The 24,424-nt window shown below is 39.6% G+C and overlaps 1 protein-coding gene across 3 annotated transcripts in view; it reads left to right on the top strand.

Annotated features, from left to right (window-relative positions):
* The first annotated feature begins 619 nt into the window (after positions 1–619).
* The window catches only part of osbpl10a (oxysterol binding protein-like 10a), a 98,542-nt gene continuing 74,737 nt past the window's right edge, over positions 620–24,424 (top strand). For 2 of the 3 annotated variants that reach the window (XM_084918811.1, XM_084918810.1), the window contains exons 1-2: positions 620–1,229; positions 16,719–16,894. In XM_084918811.1, the coding sequence (XP_084774937.1) occupies positions 952–1,229; positions 16,719–16,894 (454 nt within the window). In that variant the 5' untranslated portion in view covers positions 620–951. The remainder of the gene's footprint in view (positions 1,230–16,718; positions 16,895–24,424) is intronic. The other variant, XM_084918809.1, reaches the window with a different exon arrangement.

Here is a 24,424-nt window from a genome sequence, read left to right as displayed (position 1 = left end):
TGTTGTTCATCTGCCCATTAAAACTGCAAAACGTTTTGAGCTTGTCCTGTGTTTGTGGCCTTCTGGTGAACTTTGACAGGAATATTCTTCAATGATCAAGTCAGTCACCTGATCCCAACACAATAAAGCATGCTTTTCAGCTATTAAATACAGGCAGGCAGACTCACAAACAAGCTGCACCTCTAAACTCTACACTCTCTTGGTCAAATCCAGACTTTTTAGTTTATCGGCATTTATTTGTCAAAGCCAACACACATTGTTTTATATTTAGACAGACTATCTCCACAGAAGTCCCCCTAAAGTGCGCCTATAGTGAAGCTTTAGGGACTTACATTAGATTTTCTTTCCTATAACATTCCTTCAGTATAGTTGTGTTTTTCTTCATCCACAATTATTGTAGTTTAGGCATGCATACATGCACATAGTGAGCTGTCACTGTTCACAAAAAAAGTCATGCGTATCAGCTTAAATATGTGTCATGTGAGGCTTTTCCTGCCCTTTCCAATTTTTTTTTTTTTTTTTTTTTTGGACGGAGGGGGGGGGGGTCTGACGATACGTTTCATAGGAGAGTGCATAGTAGGTAATATCCGGGGGCAGGTCTAGAGTAGAGTGGGAGTGTCTGCGCTCTGCTGTCCTTCCTACCAGAAAAACGGTGGATGAGACCCACATTGCCACACAGCCGCGCACTGCAGAGGACAGAGCGGGACTCAAACACCATCGAGGAATATGTCAGCTGTGTCACGCACCGAGGGACGCATAAAGCCGCCGCGCAGCGCAGTTTCTGCACATCCACTGCCTCTGCTTTAGTTTAGCAGACAAACACAACCCCGTTTAGCACTTATGCTTTGCTAAAAATCTCTTCTGCTGCTGCTTCTGGTCCATTCCTCTCCCCTCCTCCCCTCTCTTCCTGCTCCTCCTCCTCCTCCTGCTGTGTGCCGTCCCGTCGCCAGGATGGACAAGACGCTCTGCAGTCCGCATCCCGGGACCAACAAAACAAACTCTTCCTCCGCGGACCTCCGCGGGAGCTCATCGTCGAGGAAGCCCGGTGGGCGGCCCGGGTCGCACAGCCCCGGCTCCGGCTCCCTCGGCGGCTCGGCTGTAGCGGGAGGCAGTCGGGCAACTGTGCTGGGGAACAGCATGAATTTGCAGCAACAGCAGCAGGCGCGCAAGAGGCAGCTGGAAGGAGTCCTGAGCAAATACACCAACCTGATCCAAGGCTGGCAGAACAGGTAAGCACGTGGATGGGGTCGGGGACGTTTGACACTTGATTTAGTTTCGGTTCATGCCCCAGGTCAGGCTTCGTGTTGTTATTTGCCCCGTCCACGTTGCACTTTTACCACCACGTCACTGCGAGGGGGAGGGGGTTCAAAATCACACAAGTCTGGACGCCTGCTGATGAATTAGTTTGTTTGACCGCTGTCTTCATGGGCTGACTTACATAATGGGCAAAAGAGATGTTAGAAAACAAAAACTGTCATTAAATAATACTAATACTTATAATAATAATCTTCTAGAATTCTTGTAATTTCCAGTATATTATGTTATTATATTAATTGCTAAAATATTTTCAGAAACATCAGATTTGCTGCTTTTCTTGGTCTGTTCTTATAATAAAGTTAATATCTTTGGGGGTTTTGCCAGCCTGGTTTCCTAACTTGCATTCTCAGAACTTGTAAAGAGTAAAAGTTTTAAACTATTTTGGAACATTTGAGCAATAATTTAAAAAATGTATAAATTAAATTAGGATTATAGATTACTCAACTGAAAACAATGATGGAATTGGAAAATGCCAAAGTGATTAATCATTTGTCAAAGTTGGTGCTGATTCATCATCTGTCGATACATTTTAGAGCTAGCGGATTAATTGTTCCCCCTTTAAAATAGCCCTCTTAAATTCTTAACTATCGATCTCATTAAAGATATTTGTTTATAAAAAAAAAAGAAAGAAAAAAGTTAGCCATCCATCTGTTTTCTGCTACTTATGTGGGTCTGGGTTGTGGGGGCAGCAATCTGAGCAAAGATACTCTTCCATCTCTTCTGGAGGGGAAACCAAGGCATTCCCAAGCCAGCCGAGAGATGAAGTGTCTTCAGTGTTTCATGAGTTTGTATCAGGGCCTCTTCTCAGCATGACATAACATAAGGAGCCATCCTTATGTTGTGGCAGAGTACTGAATGGTTAAGTTGGCGGTAAACATTAGCCTTCATTTTTATTACATGTTATAAGTGCGCTTCAAACAACACGACTGATTACAGCAGTGGTTCTTAAACTTTTGCCTCTACACATCCAGTCATAAGAGAAACAGCTACTAAACTAACTAATAAAAGGTGCTTAGATGGTGCTTTTCTTCTCAATTTGACAACTGAAAGTGTCATTCACCTATTAAATCATTTATACAAGTGCTTTTCTTTGACTAAGCACTTTAACCTAACACTGGGTCAGGGGAAAACTGGGCTTCAGTATCTTACCCAACAATACTTTGACATGCAGGTTGGAGGTGCCAGGGGTCAAACGACCGACCTTCACATTAATAGACGACACGCTATACCAGGTAGCACAACGCCATCAGCACACTCTTATTTATTTTCCCCAGAAAAATCGAATGAATTCAGCCATAGTTTCTAGGCTTATTTTCCTCCAGCTTGTGCAGGTCTCCACCTTTAGCAGCTCTGTGGCCTTCACTACAACTGAATAGGACTGAAACTGAAGCCAATCTGATATCATGCAGTTTGATTAACAGGAAAGTGCCAAACGACTAACTAACAATCATTGTTACTTTGTTTTAACCAACTGGTGTTTGGCTAATAAAATGTGGATAACACAAAGGTCAAGGTGGACAAAATGAAGTCTTGCTGACATTAAAAAAGATCAGAAAGGACGATGAAAAGTGGCAAACGTGCAAGAATGAGAACCTGCTGCCACAAAGTGTTTGTGTTTCCTGAAACTGTGGACACACTGTACACTTATGCCTGCCCGTCTGTACAGGTTTTTGCAGTTGCTGATCTGTACTGATATTATTCCCATATACTGTGACAATCTGTAATTCCGCTGCTCCTGAATCAGTGCAGGCACTCTTGTAATGAAGTACATAACATCTTCACAGCAGTGCAATTCTCTCAAAAAGTGCCTGTACCTCATCCAGAATTTATAAGCCATCTCGCCGCCCTGTCCGATTTCCTCATCTCAGACACAGACAAATACAGAGAGAGGTTTTTATGAGAAGCTGTGTTTTTAATTTTAAGTCAATGTGAGTCACATGTGAAACATCTTCCCGTGGGTTGGACTTTCTTTTCATTCTTGTTTTTCTTCCCTCCGCGGTCCGAACAACTAACATGAATTATGCAGGATCTCTGCGTTTGGCAGTGCAATTAGTTTTGTGTGTGGGTAAAGAAGAACTAAGCGACTTGGAGCATCCCATTGTGCACAGTGGCACTGCTGCAGAGGAGAGGGAAGCTCACATTGTGTGGGGTTGTGTGTGTTGAGGGGTGGTGTAGGGAGGCGGAGGAAAGACTGACTCGTCCCTGCTCTCCCATCAAACTGACAGACGATGCACCGAACTGCATCTTGATACGTACCCGCAGGAACACCTGTGGGTGAGCGAGACAAACGTTCATTTCAGAGCGATCAAAGCGAGGTGGCACTGATTAAAGGAAGCCTTAACTGTGATGTGATGTTCTCGTGGGATTTGTCACATGTAGCCTGTGAAGCGCGTTTTAATCATATAGTACGGTCTGCCATGTGCACGGGTGTGCTGATTTCTGATCTTTGTACAGATGAAAGGGCATTACCAAATTGGTTTGGCCTTTGTGGGTGATGCTGCCTGTCCAGTGTCAATTTCAAAGTGCCTAAAGGGTAAAGGTGTAGCTTCTCAGGAGAGAATCCTTTAACTTCATTGACTTGAGCAAGCGCCAAGACCTCAAGCTGAAAGAGTGTTTCAGCACAGACGGGGAGCAGCGACTAAAACATCTTGAAAACGTAGCCTGGAGCTGAGATGGCTTTTAGTTTCCATTTAGATTGTCTTTGAAACTATACTAACATGGGTCAGTAGGCTTATTGCTACTGCTCGTAGCCCTAACATTAGTAATGATGACAAAATGTACAAAGTAGTTTCATTTGAATTCAAATTCATAAATTTTAAATCGTATTTTTTGGCTTTTGAAGAAGGAAAAGAGTTTAGCAATCAGACTTTGCTTTGCTCTGTTTTTGTTTTTTTCACGTACAGAACACTGCCAGGATGTGACTAATCAAAGCAGTGATGAATATCTCTACCTGAAATTCAGTTAAAGCTATATAAGTGAATTAAGGTGATTCCTGGAGTCATCTTATTATCGCTACCAGGAAGGACTGTTTGATCCTCTGTTTGGTTGTAGGTTAACTTTAAATTACGAATGTGTTTCCAGAGCTGGGGCTAGAAGTAATAAAGTTTTAGAGTTCTGGATGTGGATTTAGGAATTTTAGTGCACTTGCTTAATAAAAGGCAAAAATTGTCACTGAGAATCCAGAAATTAATCAAGTGCAACATTCAACTAGTAAGACTAATTTTTCTGCTCATGAATGGAAGTAAATAACTTTAATTTAGTGTCTAATCCAAAAAATAATGCTGTGCATGCCTTTTTTTTATGCTTTTGTTTTTGTCAAACAGTAAATTAGAAAATTCATGGATAACAACAATAACTGTATTTTAGCATTAAAACTGTCATTTGGATTAAAGAGCTTGTGCATGCTGGTGGATTAACCATTACAGAAACATAAAAAAATATTTTGGTAATTACCAGTGCTTTTAATTTATGGCAGCTGTGACATGAATCTTACATTGTGTGGTGCTCTAATAAATGTAAGCACTGTAAACACCATGCTGAAGTAAGAAAAAATCAGCAGACACTGTCTTAATGTTCTCAGGGAAATGTAATCTTCTGGATGTAGGGAGTCCGTTTATGGATGGTGTGGAACACGGTGCAATCTGCCAGGAGCAAATCGACTTTCCCTTTCAGTACTTGTGCTCCTGTGACTGTAGAGATAACACTGATCAGGATCTGATCCATTCCCACATTTCATTGCGTCACCAGGCACCTGTTTCAGTGTAAAAAACAGAGACAATGAAAAGGGGAGTTTTACAGGAGAAAGAAATGATAGAAACAGTCCTATGGAGCACTTATTCATCATCTCCATGAGAATTCCCCACAAAGGTGGGATCTGCAACTTGTTGTTTAAAATCCTTGAACTGTGGTTCAGCTTTGCAGCTGCCGTCTGTGACATCCTGCGGTTGTAAACTCTTAGTATCAAGAAATTATTATGTGCACTTAGGTTTGTTGGCTTTGCAGCTAATGGTGTCGCTGCTGGCAGAGAAGCCACACTTGGTCTTACAGGCACGTTTCTTGACTCTTAAACTCTTAACTTTTAAAGCAGATATCAGTAAATAAAGTAAATGAACATGATTGCTGTGAGCTCTGTGCAGAGATTTGCAGGTATGGGTAAAAGAGGGGTGACTCACTGGAGGATGCACCAACAGATAGCAGTCTTTCAAAGGAATCTGCTGTAGTGGAATATTCATTTATTCTTTTTCTTCTTCTTTTTTTTTTACAGTATTATATGCAATTGCATTTTGAGATGATTTAATATTAAATATTAATATTTAGCTTAAGTTGCAGAGTTATCCAAAGAGTGCTTAAAGTATAATTTAAATCTGCCATGTTAAACCTTTTGCACTCTTAAGTTTGATTGGATCACCCATGAAGAGGAAAACATGGGTGATCCATGGGTTTACATTCATAATTATTCTGTAAATTTTGCATTGACCGTAGCTTTTCTTTTATAAAATCAGGCCCTGGTGTAGGGGGAGTTTTCACCCTTGATGGCTTATTTTGTGTTGTGCAGTGAAAGGCCAACATGTCACAAACCCAGGAACACTGAAACAATTAACTGGAAGTACTTGTAGTCCTTTCATTAAAGCAAAACAAAACAAAAACAACAAACCCCCCCACCCCACCCCTGAAAAACTGTAATGTTGATAATATGTCAACATGAAGGTCAGGAAGCATTACTTTTGTTATTGTATATGGTATTTCTATTTTTAGCTAGTTTTAAAGCTTTTAAAGCAGAAACCATTGCAGCCAATGTAATTATTTTTTTAAATAATCTATTCCAGCAAGTGATTATAGAATATCTTTAGTAAAAATGTCATTCTGCTACAGCAACATTTTATTTATTTATTTAATTTCAAGATTATTTAGTTTTGAAATGAATCAGGACTGAATGGTGGGTTCACTGTTGTGTTTTGAGCTTTTGTTCATATTTCTTCACAGTAAGTGATTTTTACACCCTATGCTGTAGTTCTCCATCTTTCTCTGAGCTCAGGAAAGCATTTGCTGTCAACTGGGATAAAGATTTATTATATATATATATATATATATATATATATATATATATATATATATATATTATTAGAGGTTTACTATGGGATGGGGCCTGTAGAGAAATATAAATCAGCTAGGTTAAAAATGAAGGGCTTTTTGCAGCTGGACCAGATTTTAAAATGACCCGTTTCTTTTATACCTGTGAAGGAAGACGATCAGATGATCCATCCTTCCTCAGGTTGTGTTCAGCTCACAGTTAATATCCGTAAGTGCCCGCAGCGTAAAAATAGAAACGTTTGAAGGAGGAGAGGCCGTGCCCCGGTGGAAGACATTGTTTGAGTAATTACATTGTCAGTCACGTTTCATCACGTGGAGGAACACAAACTGTGTGTGTGTGTGTGTGTGTGCGTGTTTGGCAGGCCGTGTCTTGGTGGGCAGGAGAGCTGAGTGGAGCTAATTCTGCCACTGTGTGGGCGGCCATGTGTCAGCGTGAAGTACCGTTATGTTGAGTAGGTGCTGTGTGCGTTTGTGTGAAGAAAATGTGCTAAGTAGTCAGTTTTGTTTATATATGCACATATGAAATGCGTGCTATACTTGTAAGGATAGCGAATGATTCAAACCCTTCAAACCTAAGCATTGATGACAGTCACAGTCAGTGTAATATAGTAATAATCATTTATTATAACACTATTGTAATAATGGCAGTGTGACTTTAATAATGTGCCATTATGGGAAAGCTAGTGACACATTTATACCCAGATGAACTGATGAAAGGAAAGATTTTGGAAGGGAAGAGGTTTAATGTGCAACAGAGCAAATGAGCTCAAAGTTTGCCTGAAGGTGCTGTAGAGATTAATTGAAATGCTTATCATAAAAAAGTGGTTAATAAGAATAAATGGTCTAAGGCAGTGTATACAAAACCAATAAACAGAGATGGGGTTGTTAACAAGAGTTTCAGCATTATAAGCATTGAAACTGCAGAATTCTGGAAAGCCAAAAACCCCCAAGAAAAAACAGCCTTCTTTCAGCAAGTCTTGTCTCTGTCATAAGCTCCTCCCACCAGCGTAAGCACATGCATCTGCGTCATACGTGTGAAAAATGCAAAGGCAAAAGTCAACACACAAGAGCAGTACTTACTCCTCTGTTTAATTTATTTAATTATCAAGCGCCACTGATCGTTACACAATCTCACATGAAAGAAAAAGAAAAGACAAAAACATCACAAGCCACGTCTTCTACACTCCAAAGAGGGCGAGGCATTTCTAGTTTCCTCTCAGATGACCTCAGTTATAAAGGATCAGTTATGTTCCTCAAAAAAAAGAAAAAAAAATCACATGGTTCAAAGTGTTTTCTCTAGGTGCCTGCGTGTTTTTCCTCCCACAACCTAAACATATGCATCTTAAGTTACCTGGTGATTCTAAATTGACTGCAGGTGTGGGAGTTAGGGTTGGGTACTCTTTACATTTTGAACACATAGTGGCAGCATGAATTGGCTACTATGCTCGGCGGTAACTTTTTAGTGCTTATTTTGAAATAATAAATTTACATTTTTGTCTTACAAAGCAAGTCCATACTTCTCGACTGAAACATTCTATTTATTGACAACATTTGTGCGCTCTGACAATGTCTGACGTTGACGTTGTTATCAGTGTTTGCATACAAAGGTCTTTAATATAGTTCCTCAGATAGCGTGTTGCTTTCCTGTCAATACGATGCTGGTAAGAAATTTCAATACAGCCAGAGGAAGAATGCTGAGTTTAAATGTCAAACAATACAGCGGAGGGAAAAAAGGCCAGTTTCTCTGACGACAGCTGATCCAACTTCCTAATTAATTACCTACTGCGATATTGACAAAGTGCCCAGAAAATGTTTCATTATCATCTATGGGTTAACTTCTCATATGTTGATGGCCAATATGCTAAAGTTAGTTGGAAACTTATGAGGCTATAAAATAGGTGGACTGGCAACAGGCCTGCACCCTGATTATTACTGTGTTACAGTTGGAATGGTCTCCAACCTCTCTGAAGTGTATTTAAGATAACTTATATTTAAGGAAACCAAGTAGCACAATCATTTTAATATCAACAAAAGTCCTTACATGCACTGACAAAAAGTGTGGGTGAATATGAAGGAGATCATTAATATGCTTTATGCCATCTATCCTTCATATGTCCCAGATGTAAACTTTGCACAGTGTCACAAAGATTAATAAAGGAAGTGTTGTTTGCAAGCTGCTTGTTATTCAACAGTTGATTACCATACACGGTGCATGTTGTGTTCGCATGCATAAGAGGAAGTGTTGTCAGACAGGTTTTGTAACAAACACAGAGCACAGTCAAACTTATTTAGAAGAGAGAATAAAGGGTAACAGGTTTTTAGAGTTTATTCTAGTTGTGTGTGCTTATGTTTTTTCTGTGCTTCTGATGATTTGTCAATCATTTGCAGATTGACTTCCTATCTGTCTGAGCTGCTTCACATTCACACACCTGTAACAACTCTGAGGTCATGTAACCAGTTGCTCTAACACATTCCTCAAATGAGATTAAAACAGAGAGGTGATCAAAATATAAGCATTTGCACTAAATATATGGAATGATCTAACTCTGCACATCTGCTTGGCTCAGCTTGTACATTCATTTAAGTCTTTTTTTAAATCCTATTTTATTTTAATAATTTTTTGTCTTTTAATGTTGTGTATTGTGTTCTGTTTTCCTGGATTTTAGTGTTAAGTTGAATTGGCCTATATTTTGCTATTTTAAATGTGCTATATAAACAAATTTGACCTTGACTATGACTTGTAAATCAGTAACTATTTTAAAGCCTTTTATATCCTTGTCACGCTGAAAAGGAGTGGATAGTTGGTAAAGAATATAGTGGATGGGAGGGGAAAAAAGAACACAATCATTATCAAAATCCTTAAATCAAGTCTTAATTCTCAAACAGCTCTGTGTAGAAATGAGACTATGACTAAAACTTAAAGGTGCAGAAGTCAGATTGGTCAGGAAGCCTTTGAATGTGCAGACAAACACACATACGAGAACTCATCTCCTTCTTAATGCTGCCCTAGAAGTCACGAGAGTCCATTTGAGAATTAATAGGTTGACATTATGCATTCTCCGGCCTCTCAGACTAAACAATCAGTTTGCCACAGTGAAGTGTTCCCACTTAAAGACACTCGGAACATATTTAGCATGTCTGCAATGATAGGAAAATACTCAGCTTATTTATTACAGACACATAAGTACCATCTGTGAGGCCTGGTTTACCTCTCGCAGCTTTTTCTGTCTGCATTTTGAAGTCATGCATTACCTGCAAGTGGTTACTGTGTGATCATTTCACGCTAGTGGACATACTTTTTGTCATTTTAAAAGTAGAAATGTGAGCTTTTGATTGTGGATTGTAGCGCACAGCTAGTTTCCAGGGGGACGAATGTTGACGACACACTTTAAAAAAATGGAAAAACAATGTCACCTTCTGCTGCTGTAACTCAGGTGTAACATTCATCATTCCATGGAGCAGATATCTAACTTAATTCTTTGTAATTTGGTTATCGGCATATGTATGAAGTGTGTGCCGATCACACAATTCATACCATTTATAGCTCTTTCTCAATTTCCATTTTAGACCGTCTTCCTGTATAAGAAGCTGTGAGCGTTGTGTAGATGTTATATCCATGTCTTCGTAAGTGCTCTGCAGGGTGGGGGATGTACTGTGATGAACAAATAATTTCTTTGCACTTGCACTCAGTGGAAAAGGAGCTCTCCTGTGCTTCTTTGATCAAAGCTGTGAGTCGGGGTGGTGCAGCTCTGGTGGGTGTTTCTGTGTCTGAAAAGGGGAAGAAAACTGCAGGCATTAGCTTGGCTTCATGTTGATATATTTCTGTCTGTTTAATGGCTGTATCTCCTGTCTTTTTGCTGTTTCTTGGGTTTCTGTTCTAATTTTCTGTTTTTTGTAAGGCCAGCTTTGATATTAGAGTGCAGGGGAAAGGGAAATGAGTTAGCATTTTGCATTTCCCCTTTCCTTCAAGTCTTGTTTGGTTTTCTTGTGTGTAGTTTTCTTGTATACTTTTAGGAATGTTTAAAATAACATCTGGTTTTAACAAAGCCTTTTAATAGTTTCATTGCCCCCACTTGTGACGCTATTCCATGTCCCTGATATGGCAGCTGGTCAAAAAGTACAGCCTGAAATGTTTAGATGTTTAAAAACGTCAGATGGTAAAGATTTATTATGATGATAAGTTTGTGGAAGCAAACAAGAGTTAAGAGATTGTGAATGATGAACTTACACTCACTAGCTACTTTATTACATACATCTATTTAGTTGCATGTTAAAACATGACTTATCAGCAAATCAAGTACATGCATTTGTGGATCTAGGTATGGTTAGGATGACCTGCTCAACGTCACACTGAGTATCAGAAAGGAGAGGAAAGGTGATTTGAGTCACTGAATGTGGCATGGATGTTGGTGCCAGCTGGGCTAGTGTGAGTTTTTCAGAAGCTACTGATCTGTTGGGATTGGATTTTCCTGCACAATCATCCCGAAATAATAAAAAAAAAATATATCTAGTGATTTTTAGAGAGGTTTAGATAGACTGCTTCAAGCTGATAGGAAGACAACTATTTCAAGTAAGCACTTGCTACAGACAAGGTTTGGACATTGAAGCAGATGGACTACAGCAGCAGAGGCCACACTGGGTGCCACTCCCGCAAACTAAGAACAGAAAACTACAATTCACAATGACCTCATCAAATTGGACAATGGGAAATTGTGCTGATTCTGATTCTGATTCTGATTCTGGAAAAACGTTGTCTGATTCTGATGAGTCATGATTTGTCCTGAGACATTTGGATGAGGATCAGAATTTGGCATAAATAACATGGGGAAAAAAGATGATTCTGATGACAGCATGAAACCATCCTGCTTGGTATGAACAACTATGGGTGGTGCTTTGAGTAGAGGATGTTTAGGATGTGGTGAAACAGGAGATTTTCATCATGGTTATGTAGCCAACAAATCTGCAGCAACAGTGTGACGCTACCATCTCAATATGAACCAAAATCTCTAAGAAATGTTGCCAGTAACTTGTTGAATCTGTACCACAAAGAATCAAAGCATCTCTGAAAGCAAAAGTGGCTCCTAACCAGTACTAGCAAGGTGTACCTAATGAAATGATTGAGTATAATTTATTTGGCCACAGCAGTGTCAAGATCTTCTCATGATGTTACAGGAAAATAAAATGCCAGCAGCATGTAATCTCCCTGATAGTTGCCAATCACTCTCTTATTGATCCCCCTTTTCCTGCCAATAATCAGTGTGATTCACTACTCTGACGTCCCTCCAAGCATATTTGAGAATTAACTGCCAAAAGAGCAGCGAGGAGATGTAAATCCTGCTGACAAGCCATTTCCTGCAGCACAATTGTTAAATCCATTAGGAAATGGTAGTGTTTCTGTTGATGTGGATAAATGTGCTTGACTAAGCTCTTTTTAAAGTGCAAATATTGTTATGGTGGTGATTTATAGCGAGCTCTATGTTGTTACAGATGTCTGCTCTTGAGTGCACCTACAGGTTTCTAGAGATAGAAAGTTTGAACATGAATTCTAATTAAAGTATGTATAAAGATTTAAAATAAACAGCCGTGGTATATTTAGAAGCAATAAAACCCTACGTGATGACACGTTCTCTGATATTTTAAGGACGGATAACAGAAAATCGACTGCAGATGGTGATTTGTTTCATGATTGCATTGAGTGAATTGATTTGTCCATTAAAGGTATTGAATGTCTTTGCCGACAAAGAATCCCACCTCAGGGTACTATAATATCTAAACTGAGTAACAAAGGCATTCAAATTCATCATGCATTAGCACATATTACTGAGCATATTCAACTTCCTGTTCTGCTTGGTCACCATGCATTTAGTGCCCATGTTGTATCTCTGTGTGAGGCTTATTCTCATAAATTTCTTTCAGCACCTTCCAATCTGTTTTTTCCAGGACACATTTTTCTTTCTTTTTTCTTTTTTAATCATGATGTTGGGTGTCTTTTGAAGCCCTCAAGTTTCACATATCACCTGAAAGTGACAAAAGCCCACATAACAGATTGTGAGCCATATGCACAGCCTGCATTTTAGATACTAAGGTACTGTAAAATATTGTTCATGAATCAAGTTTGATACTAGTTGGAAATTTGATTTACTGTCTTAGATTTTACTGCAGCCAAACTAATCATCTTTTCATTTGGTCGGCGGTCTGCTGCAGCCTCTTGCGTCCAAAGGCGAAAAGGTCTCTGTGGGCCAAGACTCTGGCCCTGCAGGTCGGTATCGGCTTATCAGCAGAGAGAGCCCACGAAAGCCCGGACTTTGCTCTCTGGCGCCATTCATCATATCAAAAGTCTGCAATGTGGTTTTGCTGGACAAGCAAAGACTGGCTGGAGGGGGTCAACAGTGAATGCCTCCATTCTGCTGACTGCACAGGGGATAAGACTTGATACACTGCTGTGAGCTCAACATGCAGCGCGTGAGGCCGACGAAGACAGCCCTGGATATAAAGTGATGCAGGCAGATTGTTCCCTGGATGGCTGTGGTCGGCATAAATCTCCAGCCCTCCTGATGGAAGGGGACAAGACTGTGAGCAAGGATCAATTTTCAGACGGCAGCGTTCCCCGTGTGCTCGCTGGAGCTGAGAGGGTTCATGGGGAAAAATGCATCCTGTGGAGGATGGAGCAGTTAGCAAGCAGCTAATGAGTTAGGAAATTATGATATATGCGCTGTTAAAGCAGTGGTTTTTGAATACGCTGCTCCAGTTTATCTCAAGATTTTAAATCAGCCATCGCGTCAGTGTGCTTTGCTTGTTACATCACACACATGCTTGTTTTGCTTTCAAGGGAAACTTTGTCATGACTCACCTGAAGTGCGAGTATTTTAATATCTTTTTAAGGCAGCTTGTAAAACATAGAAATTATTCAGCATCCCTCATTTCATTTCTTAGTTAGAGCTTGACCTGGTGTCCATGCCTCCAGCCATAAACTCAAACTGCTTTGTTTTGAGCTCTTTTAGATTAATGAACAGATGCAGGCAGCATGAAAAAAGCCTAAAATGCATCCAGGAAGGAGGGTTGCCATTCACTGTCCATCAGGGTCTCAACAAAAAGGTGCTCTTTGCATTCATTTGCTGCTCTTATGCATTCATACATCCCCACCCCCCTCCCTCCGTTGCCCCCTCTGACATGCTTGTATTAGTCACGACCCACCTCCTTGAAAGCTGGGAACCAATCAGAATGACCATGATGCAAATGGAAGAAAGAGGCTGGGAATATATGGAAAACCCAGTTTCCCAGTGTAGCTGCAGAGATGTGACAGAAAAACAACAATGAAAATCTGATTTGTGCAACACTTGCTGGCCTCAGTGTTTCTATCAACATTTTTGTCAATAAAAATAACCCCACAAGCAAAAAAAATAATTAATAGATTACTTCATGACTTGACCGACTTTATTTAGTTTAAACAGGCACAGTTTTGAGTTCACTGGACTCATGTGTGAGTCATGTTTCAAACGTAATGTTTAGTCAGTTGACAAAGAAGATTGATCCGCAGCATTTCTGTTTGCGTGTCGCACAGTTTGAATGACTTTCTGCTTAACCAGGAGCCAGCATATGTTTGAGGATCACACATCAATAAATGCTGAGGTTGTAATGATAAATGGAAAGCAGTGTCTGTTCAGCAGATGTTGGTTTATTGTGGTAATAAACATTTTTGTTTTGTTTTGTTTTTTTTTTTTTCTTTAGTCATTAGAGAAATGATCCTTTGGTGTTCTGCGCTAATATATCATAGAACTGATATGAGAGCTAGCATCTCATCTCAGCTTTTCCTAATCATCTAAAAGGCCTGCATAGTCCTAGGAAACTGACGGTTATGTTCTTTTCTTTATACTTTTTTATCCTTTATTTAGGTGAGTAGTGAAAGCTGGGAAAGACATGCAGTTAATGGCCTCAGGGTGGATTTGAACCTGGGTCTCTGCAAATGCTTAAAAAAACGGATCACGAGCTTAACCTGATGGGCAACAATGGGGGCTCATATTTTCACCTTTTAATTAAATAATGATGCAGATACATTGGTAAAGGAAGTTGATGCGTTTCCATTAAACTGTGGGGGATACAGATTCATAACAGGTAATAAGAATATAACCTGTTATGAAGAAAATAGGAAACGGTGCCAGTGTTTGAAACATGAAGTAAACAGCTTTTCTGAGACACCCAAAAGACACATGTGACATGGAGTGGATAGATGGCACCTTTAAGTTCTATTTAAGATTCATATAGAGAAAAAAATTCCAAACCTTCCTAGCCCCATGTGGAAAAATAATTGCACCCCTTTGCGAAGTCGTGAATTATCTGCTGAGACCTGTTAAGTCAAAACTGTTACAATGGTAGATGTTTATATAAAATGGCCAAAGTTTCCAATAAAGCGTCAGTGAGTGTATGTACAAGTAATCAATATGAAGCCAAAGCTCAGGCTTCAGACAGTTCCACCTTTAAAAAAGTTTTTTTTTGTCCTGATCTGCATGATGTCACAAGGAGGGGATATCATCAGAGACGCCATGATAATTCAACATTTTCATGATGCTTAACTCACAATGCATTGGTAAGTTCTCAGTCTCTTCTTCTCATGTCACTTGTTTTTATTGCTGCAAAATGGGAGCGTGGCGCAGACAGCCTGATAAATATTTGTACTGTTACAGGTGTTTTGAATATGAGACAGCGGTCAGAGTCTTCTGTGACATAAGAGTTCTTGTAGATTTGGGTACAGCGGTGTCATTTAAAAAACGTTGTGTCATACCTGCACTCCAGTACCTAACCAGTACCAGCAGCCCATAAAGTATGTGATGGATTGTGTGATTTTCTTTGCTCACTCTGAAATGGGCAGTAACTTGGTAATCAGCTCTCTTCTTTGCTCAATCTTTGTTTAAAAATCCAGAATAAGTCCATATGTTTGATTTGCACATGGGCGGCACTTTCCTCGAGTTCTTCCTCCGATGCATTCATCTGTGTTTTACCGGTTTCCTCCCACATGCTGACTGTCACTTCTTTTGGCCTCACTAGAAATGTTGTTGTACGCCGTACAGTGACAAATAAAGGCACTCTGTTCTAAAAGCACAAAAACAGAGCAGCCGAAAGTAGCTTTTATCTCTGATCATTAAAATCCAGCCGATGTTCAAACTTTCTGTTTGCAAGGGCGGCCAGTCTGATGAAAGATGGCTTGAAAGGAGAGTGGATGGGGAACGGGAGCTAAAACTGAGATGAACTTGATGGCGATGTACCACAGCCCAATGTAGGATGAAATCAGATTATTTTGAACTGCAGATCATGCAGATCTACTCTAGTTGAGTCCATTAATACAAATATGGAGCTGGAAATGAGCATAATAGGTCCACTTAGGTTTGCTGATCAATACTGCAGCTCCAGTAATGGTGCATGGAGAGTTTTATGTTTAGTTTTTTTAATATACAGGTTGAATCTCAGGGAAAGGAGGATGATACGGGGCGCCTCTGAACATGAACACAAGACAAAGACAACCTTTATTGCCTCAGGCCTCTGTGCAAAAACATGAAAAGGTCAGCCATAGCCACCCAGTGCCATTGTGGTCTGTGCTGAACTGCAGAACCAGAACAAAGTGTTAAGCAGAGCCGACGGACCAGCTTCTTGAATGTCATACGCGATCCTTTCCGGCCAAAGGAAATGAAATGTCTCTGCCTCAGTTTGCCTGACTGGCTTTGCATCTTCCAGCCAGCGATGAGGGATTCAATTACCCAGTGATTGAATGTGATTCATTAATCACAAAGGAGAAAATGTGGGGTTTAATTTCCACGCCTCGGGCTGTGGGTACTGCTCAAGATGACCGCGCTAATTGCTACCATGAGTAATTTGGAATCAAGCTTGCCGGCTTGATGGTGCTGAAAGCAGGCGTTAATGTAAATGAAGGGCTGTTCTTTTTATTTTTTTAATTTTTTGTTCACGAGTGCTGCCTGAAGAGAGATGTGGTGAATAATATCCTGCAGGCATCATTACATGGGAGGTGAGATATGTTAAGGGTGTTGAGTGTTATTACGGCAGGTCTCTTTTTGCTCCATTTCACATACATTCATGTCCCCCGCTTTGTTTTCCTATTCTCTTCCACATCCTGGACAAAGTTTGTGCAGCAGGAATATATAAAAAAAGCTTTTACCAGTAAACAAGATAATGAGAACATAAAACAAAATGATGATTATAACGGTCACGGTGCTTCTTCCATTTCCCGTTCCCTGGTCTTTTTCTCTGGTTCATTACTTTCTTAACTTCATTCTCTCTCTCTGCCTTTTCCTCCTGTGCAGGTATTTTGTGTTGGATCCAGAGCTGGGACAGCTGCAGTACTTTGTCAATGAGCAGGGGAAGAGCCAGAAGCCCCGTGGCTCGCTGCCTCTGATCGGCGCCTCGGTGACGACGAGCGACGAGGCTCCGCACATGTTCATCGTAAACTCCGTCAATGGAGAGCTGTATAAACTTAGAGGTATGTCCTCGTGCTGGCCTCAGGCTGCCCGTATACGGCAGAGAACAAACAGTGACAGGGTGTGTGTGTGTTTTACTTTGGATGCCTGTGAAGTGCGGTGTAGATACTAGGAGCGACGGGATGAATAGCGGCTTATAGATGGCTCATAAATTCGAGCTGCAGTGTTTTTCTTTAAAGAGCAAAGACTTTCGAGGACATTTTTCTGCTTATTTGATTTGTATTACTTCATTGTTTTGGTTCAAGCTTGAGCATTTTATTTTTAGCAACACTAGATAGATGACCTCCTGAACACTACCTGCTCACGTCCACACAGAGAGATGAGTAGTCAGTGGAAATAACTGCATTTATCAGAGAGTCAGATCTGATCTGAATCAGTGTTTCATTCAGTAGTTGGAAGAGGTCAAGAAACGGATAAGAGACGAGGAATCTTGGATTTACATTCGCGACGTGACAAAAACCATGACATGAAATAAGACCGATGTGTTTATTTAACACTAGAACTGCCATGGATTCCTGTGGGCTGGTGGCTTTTTGACTCAATCCTGCAACAACAGCAGTTGTGTGCAAAGAAGTAAGTTCTTCAAGAAGTTAATTTGTGAATTAAAACAAAACAAAACAAAAAGCTTTTTATACTTTGAAAAATTGGGGGTTTAGTTTTTAGTTCTAGTTTAACAAAACATTTATATCTTTTCATTACAGAATATAAAGTTAAAGTGTGTACTGGAATTCACTAATAAATAAAGATTATACCGAGCAACACAATAATAGATCTAAATCATTTAATTATTGTAGAAGAAAAACAGAGTTAAAAATGAGTTTTGGATAGTGGGCTGTATTAGTTTAGCTAAAATAAAGAAGGTATAAAAACCAAAGTGCTCTCTGTGACACAGATTGAACAGGTCATTGCCCACAGTTGGCTAAAGAAAAAGAAAGATACACTGTGTACTAAATCAATTATTGTAAAAGTACAACACAACATCCTCATCTGCCTCCGCCCACCAGACCTGCAGCTGCTCTGCTCCCCAGGCATGAAACATGTCTGATTCAGCTGTTCTGCTCTGGATTTCACTCTTTATTTGCTCTGATTAATTCCCCGCATGCTGGGCTTTCTGCTCGGTTCAGCTACAGTTCTCCACGTGCTCCATCACACACTCCTCCGCTCTGACCTGGCTCAACATCCCAGGCATGACCCTTTCAGCGCAGCGGTAATTATTCATCATTTATCCAACTACAGTTCCCTATATATTTATTTATCAATATCATCTAGCTATATCTGGCTCATGTTAAAGCTGCCTTCACATCATAATGTGTCCAAACAAGTGCGTTGCTAGGCAACCCGGCATTCTGCAATTGCTGTTTTACATGAATTTCTATTGGGTCAGAATGACACCCGATGTCTAAGTTGTCATAATTTTTTTTCTTTTTTATCCCACACACTCCAAAGTTCATTATGTGATCAATAAACCCGTTTTAGGGAAAGTCGTGAGATGGCAGAGTTTTAATTTAACAGAGTTACATATGTTTTAAAATGCCAAGAGATCAAAATGACCCTCAGTTCTAGTGTTGGTAAGTAAAGTAAACAGTTTCAGTTCCATTATTTATTGATTCATTTCATCGATAGCAGTGCTGTCTACAGAAGTTCCAGTATGACCTGATGTTGCCTTTTTACTCCGACTTTTTACTAAATCTGTTCAAGACTTAAGACTTATATAATTTCTAGTCTTTAGTTGATTGTCTAGAAACTATATAAGTGTGAAGTCATGAACAGATTTGGACACAATAAATCATTTAAAGTCTTCAGACTTTGATGGACATTTATTTAGTCCGTATTAATTTGGTGTTATCCACATGGACATTGTGCCTTGTGGATAATAAAACACAATATTGCCATTTTATATCAATTAAATTAAATGTAGTTCAATTTTCTCTGCCAAATCACAACAACTGTCACTCCCTTTTCGATTATAAAGACTTGACCCTAAACTAATCAAGATAAAAATCCCAGAGATTAGGATGACACCCCTATAAGCATGGTCTTGGCGACAGTGGGAAGGAAAAACTCTCTTAATAGGAAGAAACCTCTTGCAGCCATCTGCAGTGACCAGTTCGGGTTGAAAGGAAAGAGATTAAATTTGTTAAGTTACTTATCATTCATTTATTTACAGTCAATAGGTGACTCACTCTCATTCTTAGAGTGCACTCTGTTATTTACACTGTAAACATATAATAATGGTGTCAGCACACCTCTGGAAAGTGCTGTGGATATTAAAAACAACTGTCCACAGTAGGGGTGGGTGATATGGCCTCAAAAAAAATTACGTCACGGTATTTCAAGGAAATATACAAAAAGAACAAGGTTTTACTGGTGATTGCAACAGACAGTAGGATTTCATAGTGGAAACAAAATCCGTCTTTCATCAATGAGCTACTGTCACTGATTTACAGACTGCTTAACTGAAAGTATGAATCTTTTGCCACAAGGTGCCACAGCCAGTGTAAGCATAAAAGTAGCCTAGCTTGTGTTTGTCCATGAAACGTTTAAGTAAAAGCAGAAAGTAACCGCTTAACATTAGAGTTTAACACAAGCTAAAGTAACCTTGTAACTCTTCAGTTGCACAATGTTGTCACATAATAAAATTGAAACTTTTTTTTTCTATTTTCTACCTGGGATGGTAGTATGTTGGGTCAGACTGTGTAAAGTGGATTTCCATCCACCTCGTCACACTGTTCCTGTGATATATTAACGAGTGCTCCAACAATCCTTCATCTACTCTGTCCTCCTTGGGTTCCTTAATAGCTTTTTTTCCCTTTCTGTATTTTTTGCCTCAAGTATATCCTTTCTACCTTAGTTTTCTTGCTCACATTGCAAAATACTATGCTTTATTGGAGATCTTACCTCTGATAACTCCTTAGGTACTAAATAGTCATCACAGGGTGGCGCTGCTGCTCTCGCTCTCAGACATGACTGGTCTTATATTGTTGTGTTGGCTAGGGAGCGTAAACACGTAGCATTATCATGTCATAGATATTGCTATTGACACTATTTTATCATAAAAACATTTATGTGTATTAGGGCTGCCACGATTAGTCGACTAGTCACGATTACGTCGACTATCAAAATCGTCGACGACTGATTTAATAGTCAACGCGTCGTTTGAAGCTTTGTAAGATCCCAAAAGACGCAGGAATAAGTAGCAGGATTTAAGAGTGTAATAACGGACTGAAACAGAAGATGGCAGCACTGCATGTACAAGGATGCCAGCTGCCGTTAAACCCCGAAGAAGAAGAAACTGTGTCCCAGAATTCATAGCGCGGCCCAGCTCAGTTTCCAACAATGGTGGCTGCTAGTTAGTTTTAATATTACTCTTATTATTCTTTCTGGGTCACAAAATAAACGTTTAACATATTTTCAGGCGAGAATGTAGCTGTGTAAACCTCAAATATCTGCTCAGTTTATCAAGACACCACATATTTTCAAAAGCGCTCCGACGTTTTCAGAGACGTCTGTTACCCACTAGCTCGATAGCTAGCCGGGGGCAAGGCTCACTAGAGCCCGTGAGAACACCGGACTCCCGGCAAATCGTTTTCAAACCCACCGCTGTCTTTCGCTACTCAGGTTAAACATATATAAGTCACTTAGATAACTTAAAATGTTATTGTTTCGCTTTTTGTAGTATTTTATTTGTTCCTGAGTAAATCGGTTTGGCTGAGATTAAAGTTATAGTTTTTACACAGCTGAATAAACATCAAGCAGACAGCTGATTATCAGAAGAATATACTCTGGTGTCCTGTTATATTTTAGATAGCAAGGAGTTTATTAAACTTCACCGAAACAATCTTCAAATGTCATTAAAATTGAATAAACTATCATCTTGTCTTTATTTTTAGTTAGCACATACCTTAAAAACTTAAAGCTGTAAGCTAATGATAGTTATTGCACCAGCAGCATCTGCTCTTATATAAGCTGTACGTTTTACGTCCAATGGATGCATGATCTGATTAGTCGACTAATCGCAAAAATAATCGGTGACTAGTCGACTACCAAAATAATCGTTTGTGGCATCCCTAATGTGTATTATGATGATATCGAGATATGACATGCACAGCCCACAGGATCAAGCTTAATAGTGGCTATATAAGTAAAAAAAATCAACTTAGGTGATCATCATTGTTCATTTTAAATATAATTTAAAACCAATTTTTATTTGAACTGTGATGTTGCATCTATATATAGTCATTATTTTTCATGCAAATAAGTCTGCATGCACGTGTGCCTAATCCAGATAAGAAATTATGTTTCTATGGCCATTCAATAAGTGAATTTACACAAAGGTGAAATGTTTCTTTAAGAAGTATTGCCACAACATGATCCTTAAGGTGGTTACTGTGCTAAAGGCCTGGGCTTTCAGTGACCTGTATCCACTTAAATAAGAGAGACTCCTTTTTCATTGTTGCTCCACTTGAGCTGCTGGAATGTCCCCTTACAGTCTTGAGGGGGAGGATATCAGAGTAACTTGGCCTATATTTTCTGAATAACTCTGTGATCCAGTGAATCAAGCTAAAAGGAAACAATAATACCACAGTGAAGAAGAAGTTGGGCTTTGTAACTCACAGAAGAGGTGTTTCTATTTCCAGTGACTCATTCAGATGCTTGCCAAAAAAACTGCAATCCTGTCTCGACTGGTGCCAACACTCCAAACTAAACAAATGCGTTAGAGGATGGTATTGTTGTTGGGGTCAGCAACAAAGATATCCTTAAAAATGTTTGCTAAATTAAATTATATTTTAAAAATTAGCCACAAAAGAATAAAATTTGTACTCGCAAAAGCTCACTTTGCTCAAACAGCAGGGCACAAAGTGGCTCAAATGAGCTTTTTAGTAGTCTGTGAAGTTAAGATTGGCTGGTATACTCAGTTCTGGATATTGGTTACCATGGGAACCCCTGAACCCTACTTGGATGCGGGTTGGGGGAACTTTAAGGTTCAGTCGGGAGTCATTTTTCAGTCTTTCTGGTTTAGCTGATAAGCAGTGTATAAGTCCACCAATGGTCTGAGTCCAGAGCTGTAAATGCCACCTTTATTCTCAGGATGATATCTCTTCACAGGATAGCTTTGAACGACTTGCCTTTTCCCTAGCTTCTGTAAGAAGATCCTGGATACACACAATCTGTAGCATTTCTCACACGGCTATACAGTAGCCTGAGAGTTTTCTGCCTCTAAACTGAAGCGGCTTCGTCCTTCCGTTGTCGGATATAAGGACACATGGGCCGCATGTTTTGTTGCTGAGCAAAGGTGAAGAGCGACTTGAATTTAATCATGTCTGAACGCTGAGATGAAAAATTAAGCTATTTATCATATGAAGACTCAGAGACGCGGAGCCAATGAAAGGGTCAGGTTTTTGTGAGCTGGGTACAAACTGGCTTATTAGGATGCCTGGCACAGTTTTGATTGTGCAGCTGTATAATTAAAGCACAATGTTTTAAAGCCATCATCAAGAGTTATTGTCTGATTAGTATTTGTAAGACTTGTATGGCTTCCCAGGATGGCCCCTGTTAGCTGTGGACGGTTTTGGCTATTGTACATATTCAGCATAAATTTCACTGAATGGTAATTGGGTGTTTACTGATTTGCTTCCCTGTGGACAAATTGTTGTTAGTTATTGTTTGATTTAGACCATATGCTAACGAAAAGTGTGTAAAATATGTCAAATGTGTGAAGACTGTCGACTGCATTTAAAAAGTGCACAGGCTGTGCATGACTCCACTCACAGGATTGTGGAGTATTATTTTGAAACCTCTGATGCAACTTTTCCCCCGTATGAGTTAGTAGACTGTATGATGTTTGTTGCTAAGAACATAAATAAAATGATATCATAATGCCACTTACTTAAAACTTGGATCTCGGATACATACAGGTTGTTGGTGATTGGTTGCTGGCTAAGTGAGTGTGGCACCAGAAACCTCTTTGTGATTGATTGCTGCAGTTGCAGCAAAAATTTGAGCCTTCAAAAAGTTGAACTGTTTTGAAATAAGTGTTGTGAGCGCAAGGAGGAAAAAAAATGCTCTGACCTGAGGATCACAGGCCCCTAATCACACATAACCTTAAGTCTTAATACAGTTTGAATGGGTAAGGAAGTTCATCTGCTATACAATTGAGAGTTGACATAAGACAAATTACATTCATAGGCCAAAAGTGGTTTTTGTACCAGGCTGTAAATGTGTTTAATTTGCTGTTAGGTTTGATGGGTTTATATAGGAGTCTGTGCAGATTGGCTCTTGGTAGCAGGGAAAAAATCTGATTGGCCATTGTGATGTTTGGACTGTTAAGATACTTCAGAAATGAGTTGCTCATTCCACTTTCTACAGATGTGAAACTGCAGCCTCTGGATGCCAGTGATATGGTGAATGTTATCATATCCCCCCTCCCAAATCCTTCATGTTGGTTCAACCCAAATGACTGGACTTTTTTGGTCCAAAGGTACTGTGCAACAAGGTTATCAAAAAAAGGAGCATCTCTTTATTGTATTTAATGGAATATTTTGATGCTTTGGTTCAAAAAGTGGATCTCACATTTATGTGCTGTGTATGTAGTTAGAGCCAGGAGATGTTTAGCTCACTGCCTGTCAATGTTTAACAGCCCACTTGCACTTCAAAATGTGAAAAACGGATGTAAGCTACCTGGGCTTTTCTGGACTGTTTTGGAAGATGACCTCAAATATAAGCTTGATGAGTCCTTGTGTGTCTCTGTGTTTCCTTATTTGTTGTGAAACTTTGCATTTTCTTATTATTTCGAATCCGTTGATCATCAAAATCACACATGCTCACTGGCCACTTTGTTAGGTACAACAGTTCAACTGCTCATTAATACAAATATTTTGATAGACAGTCCCCAGTCTGCTGAGCCTTTATTTTTGCTGTAATAATTGGATGGTATGGTTAGAATGTGGCGTAAACCACATGAAAGAGCCTTACATCAACAGCTCAGGCTGGTGATGATGATGATGTAATGATGTTTGGGGGATATCTTCTTCAGGGCTCTTAGTACCCTTAGTGGTGTTTAAGCCACATCCTTTGATGGCTTCTTCCAACAGGATAACGCGCCACGTCACAACGCTCAAATACTCTCAAACTGGTTTCTTGAACATGTTTTACAGTGTAGTCAAATGACCTCCAAGGTTATCTCGCTCCCAGTAGAGCATCTTTGGGATGGGGGTGGAACAGAAGATTCACATCATTGATATTTTTTTTCTTTGGCTTTGGTTTAAACTTCTTTGGTGGGTGTTTAAAAACACAGACTACATGATCAGCTTTTCTACTTTCACTGAAGTAAACTTTTACTCTGCTACTCGTCTAAGGCGAATTAAGAAAGGAAAGGATTACATCTGTCGCAGTCCTTTAAGGGTGCGATCATTAAGGAACAAAAATCATTAAAATGTGCCAATAATTGGGGAGCACTCAGTCTTTTGTCTTTATTAACAGCCACGGTTCACTTTCACATAGTAACTTTTATCTCAGAATATGTGTGACTTTTG

Source organism: Perissodus microlepis, chromosome 22 (genome assembly GCF_051167445.1).
Source record: "Perissodus microlepis isolate ML-2025 ecotype Zambia chromosome 22, ASM5116744v1, whole genome shotgun sequence".
Lineage (NCBI taxonomy): Eukaryota > Metazoa > Chordata > Actinopteri > Cichliformes > Cichlidae > Perissodus > Perissodus microlepis.
This window is presented reverse-complemented; position numbering and strand designations above follow the sequence as displayed.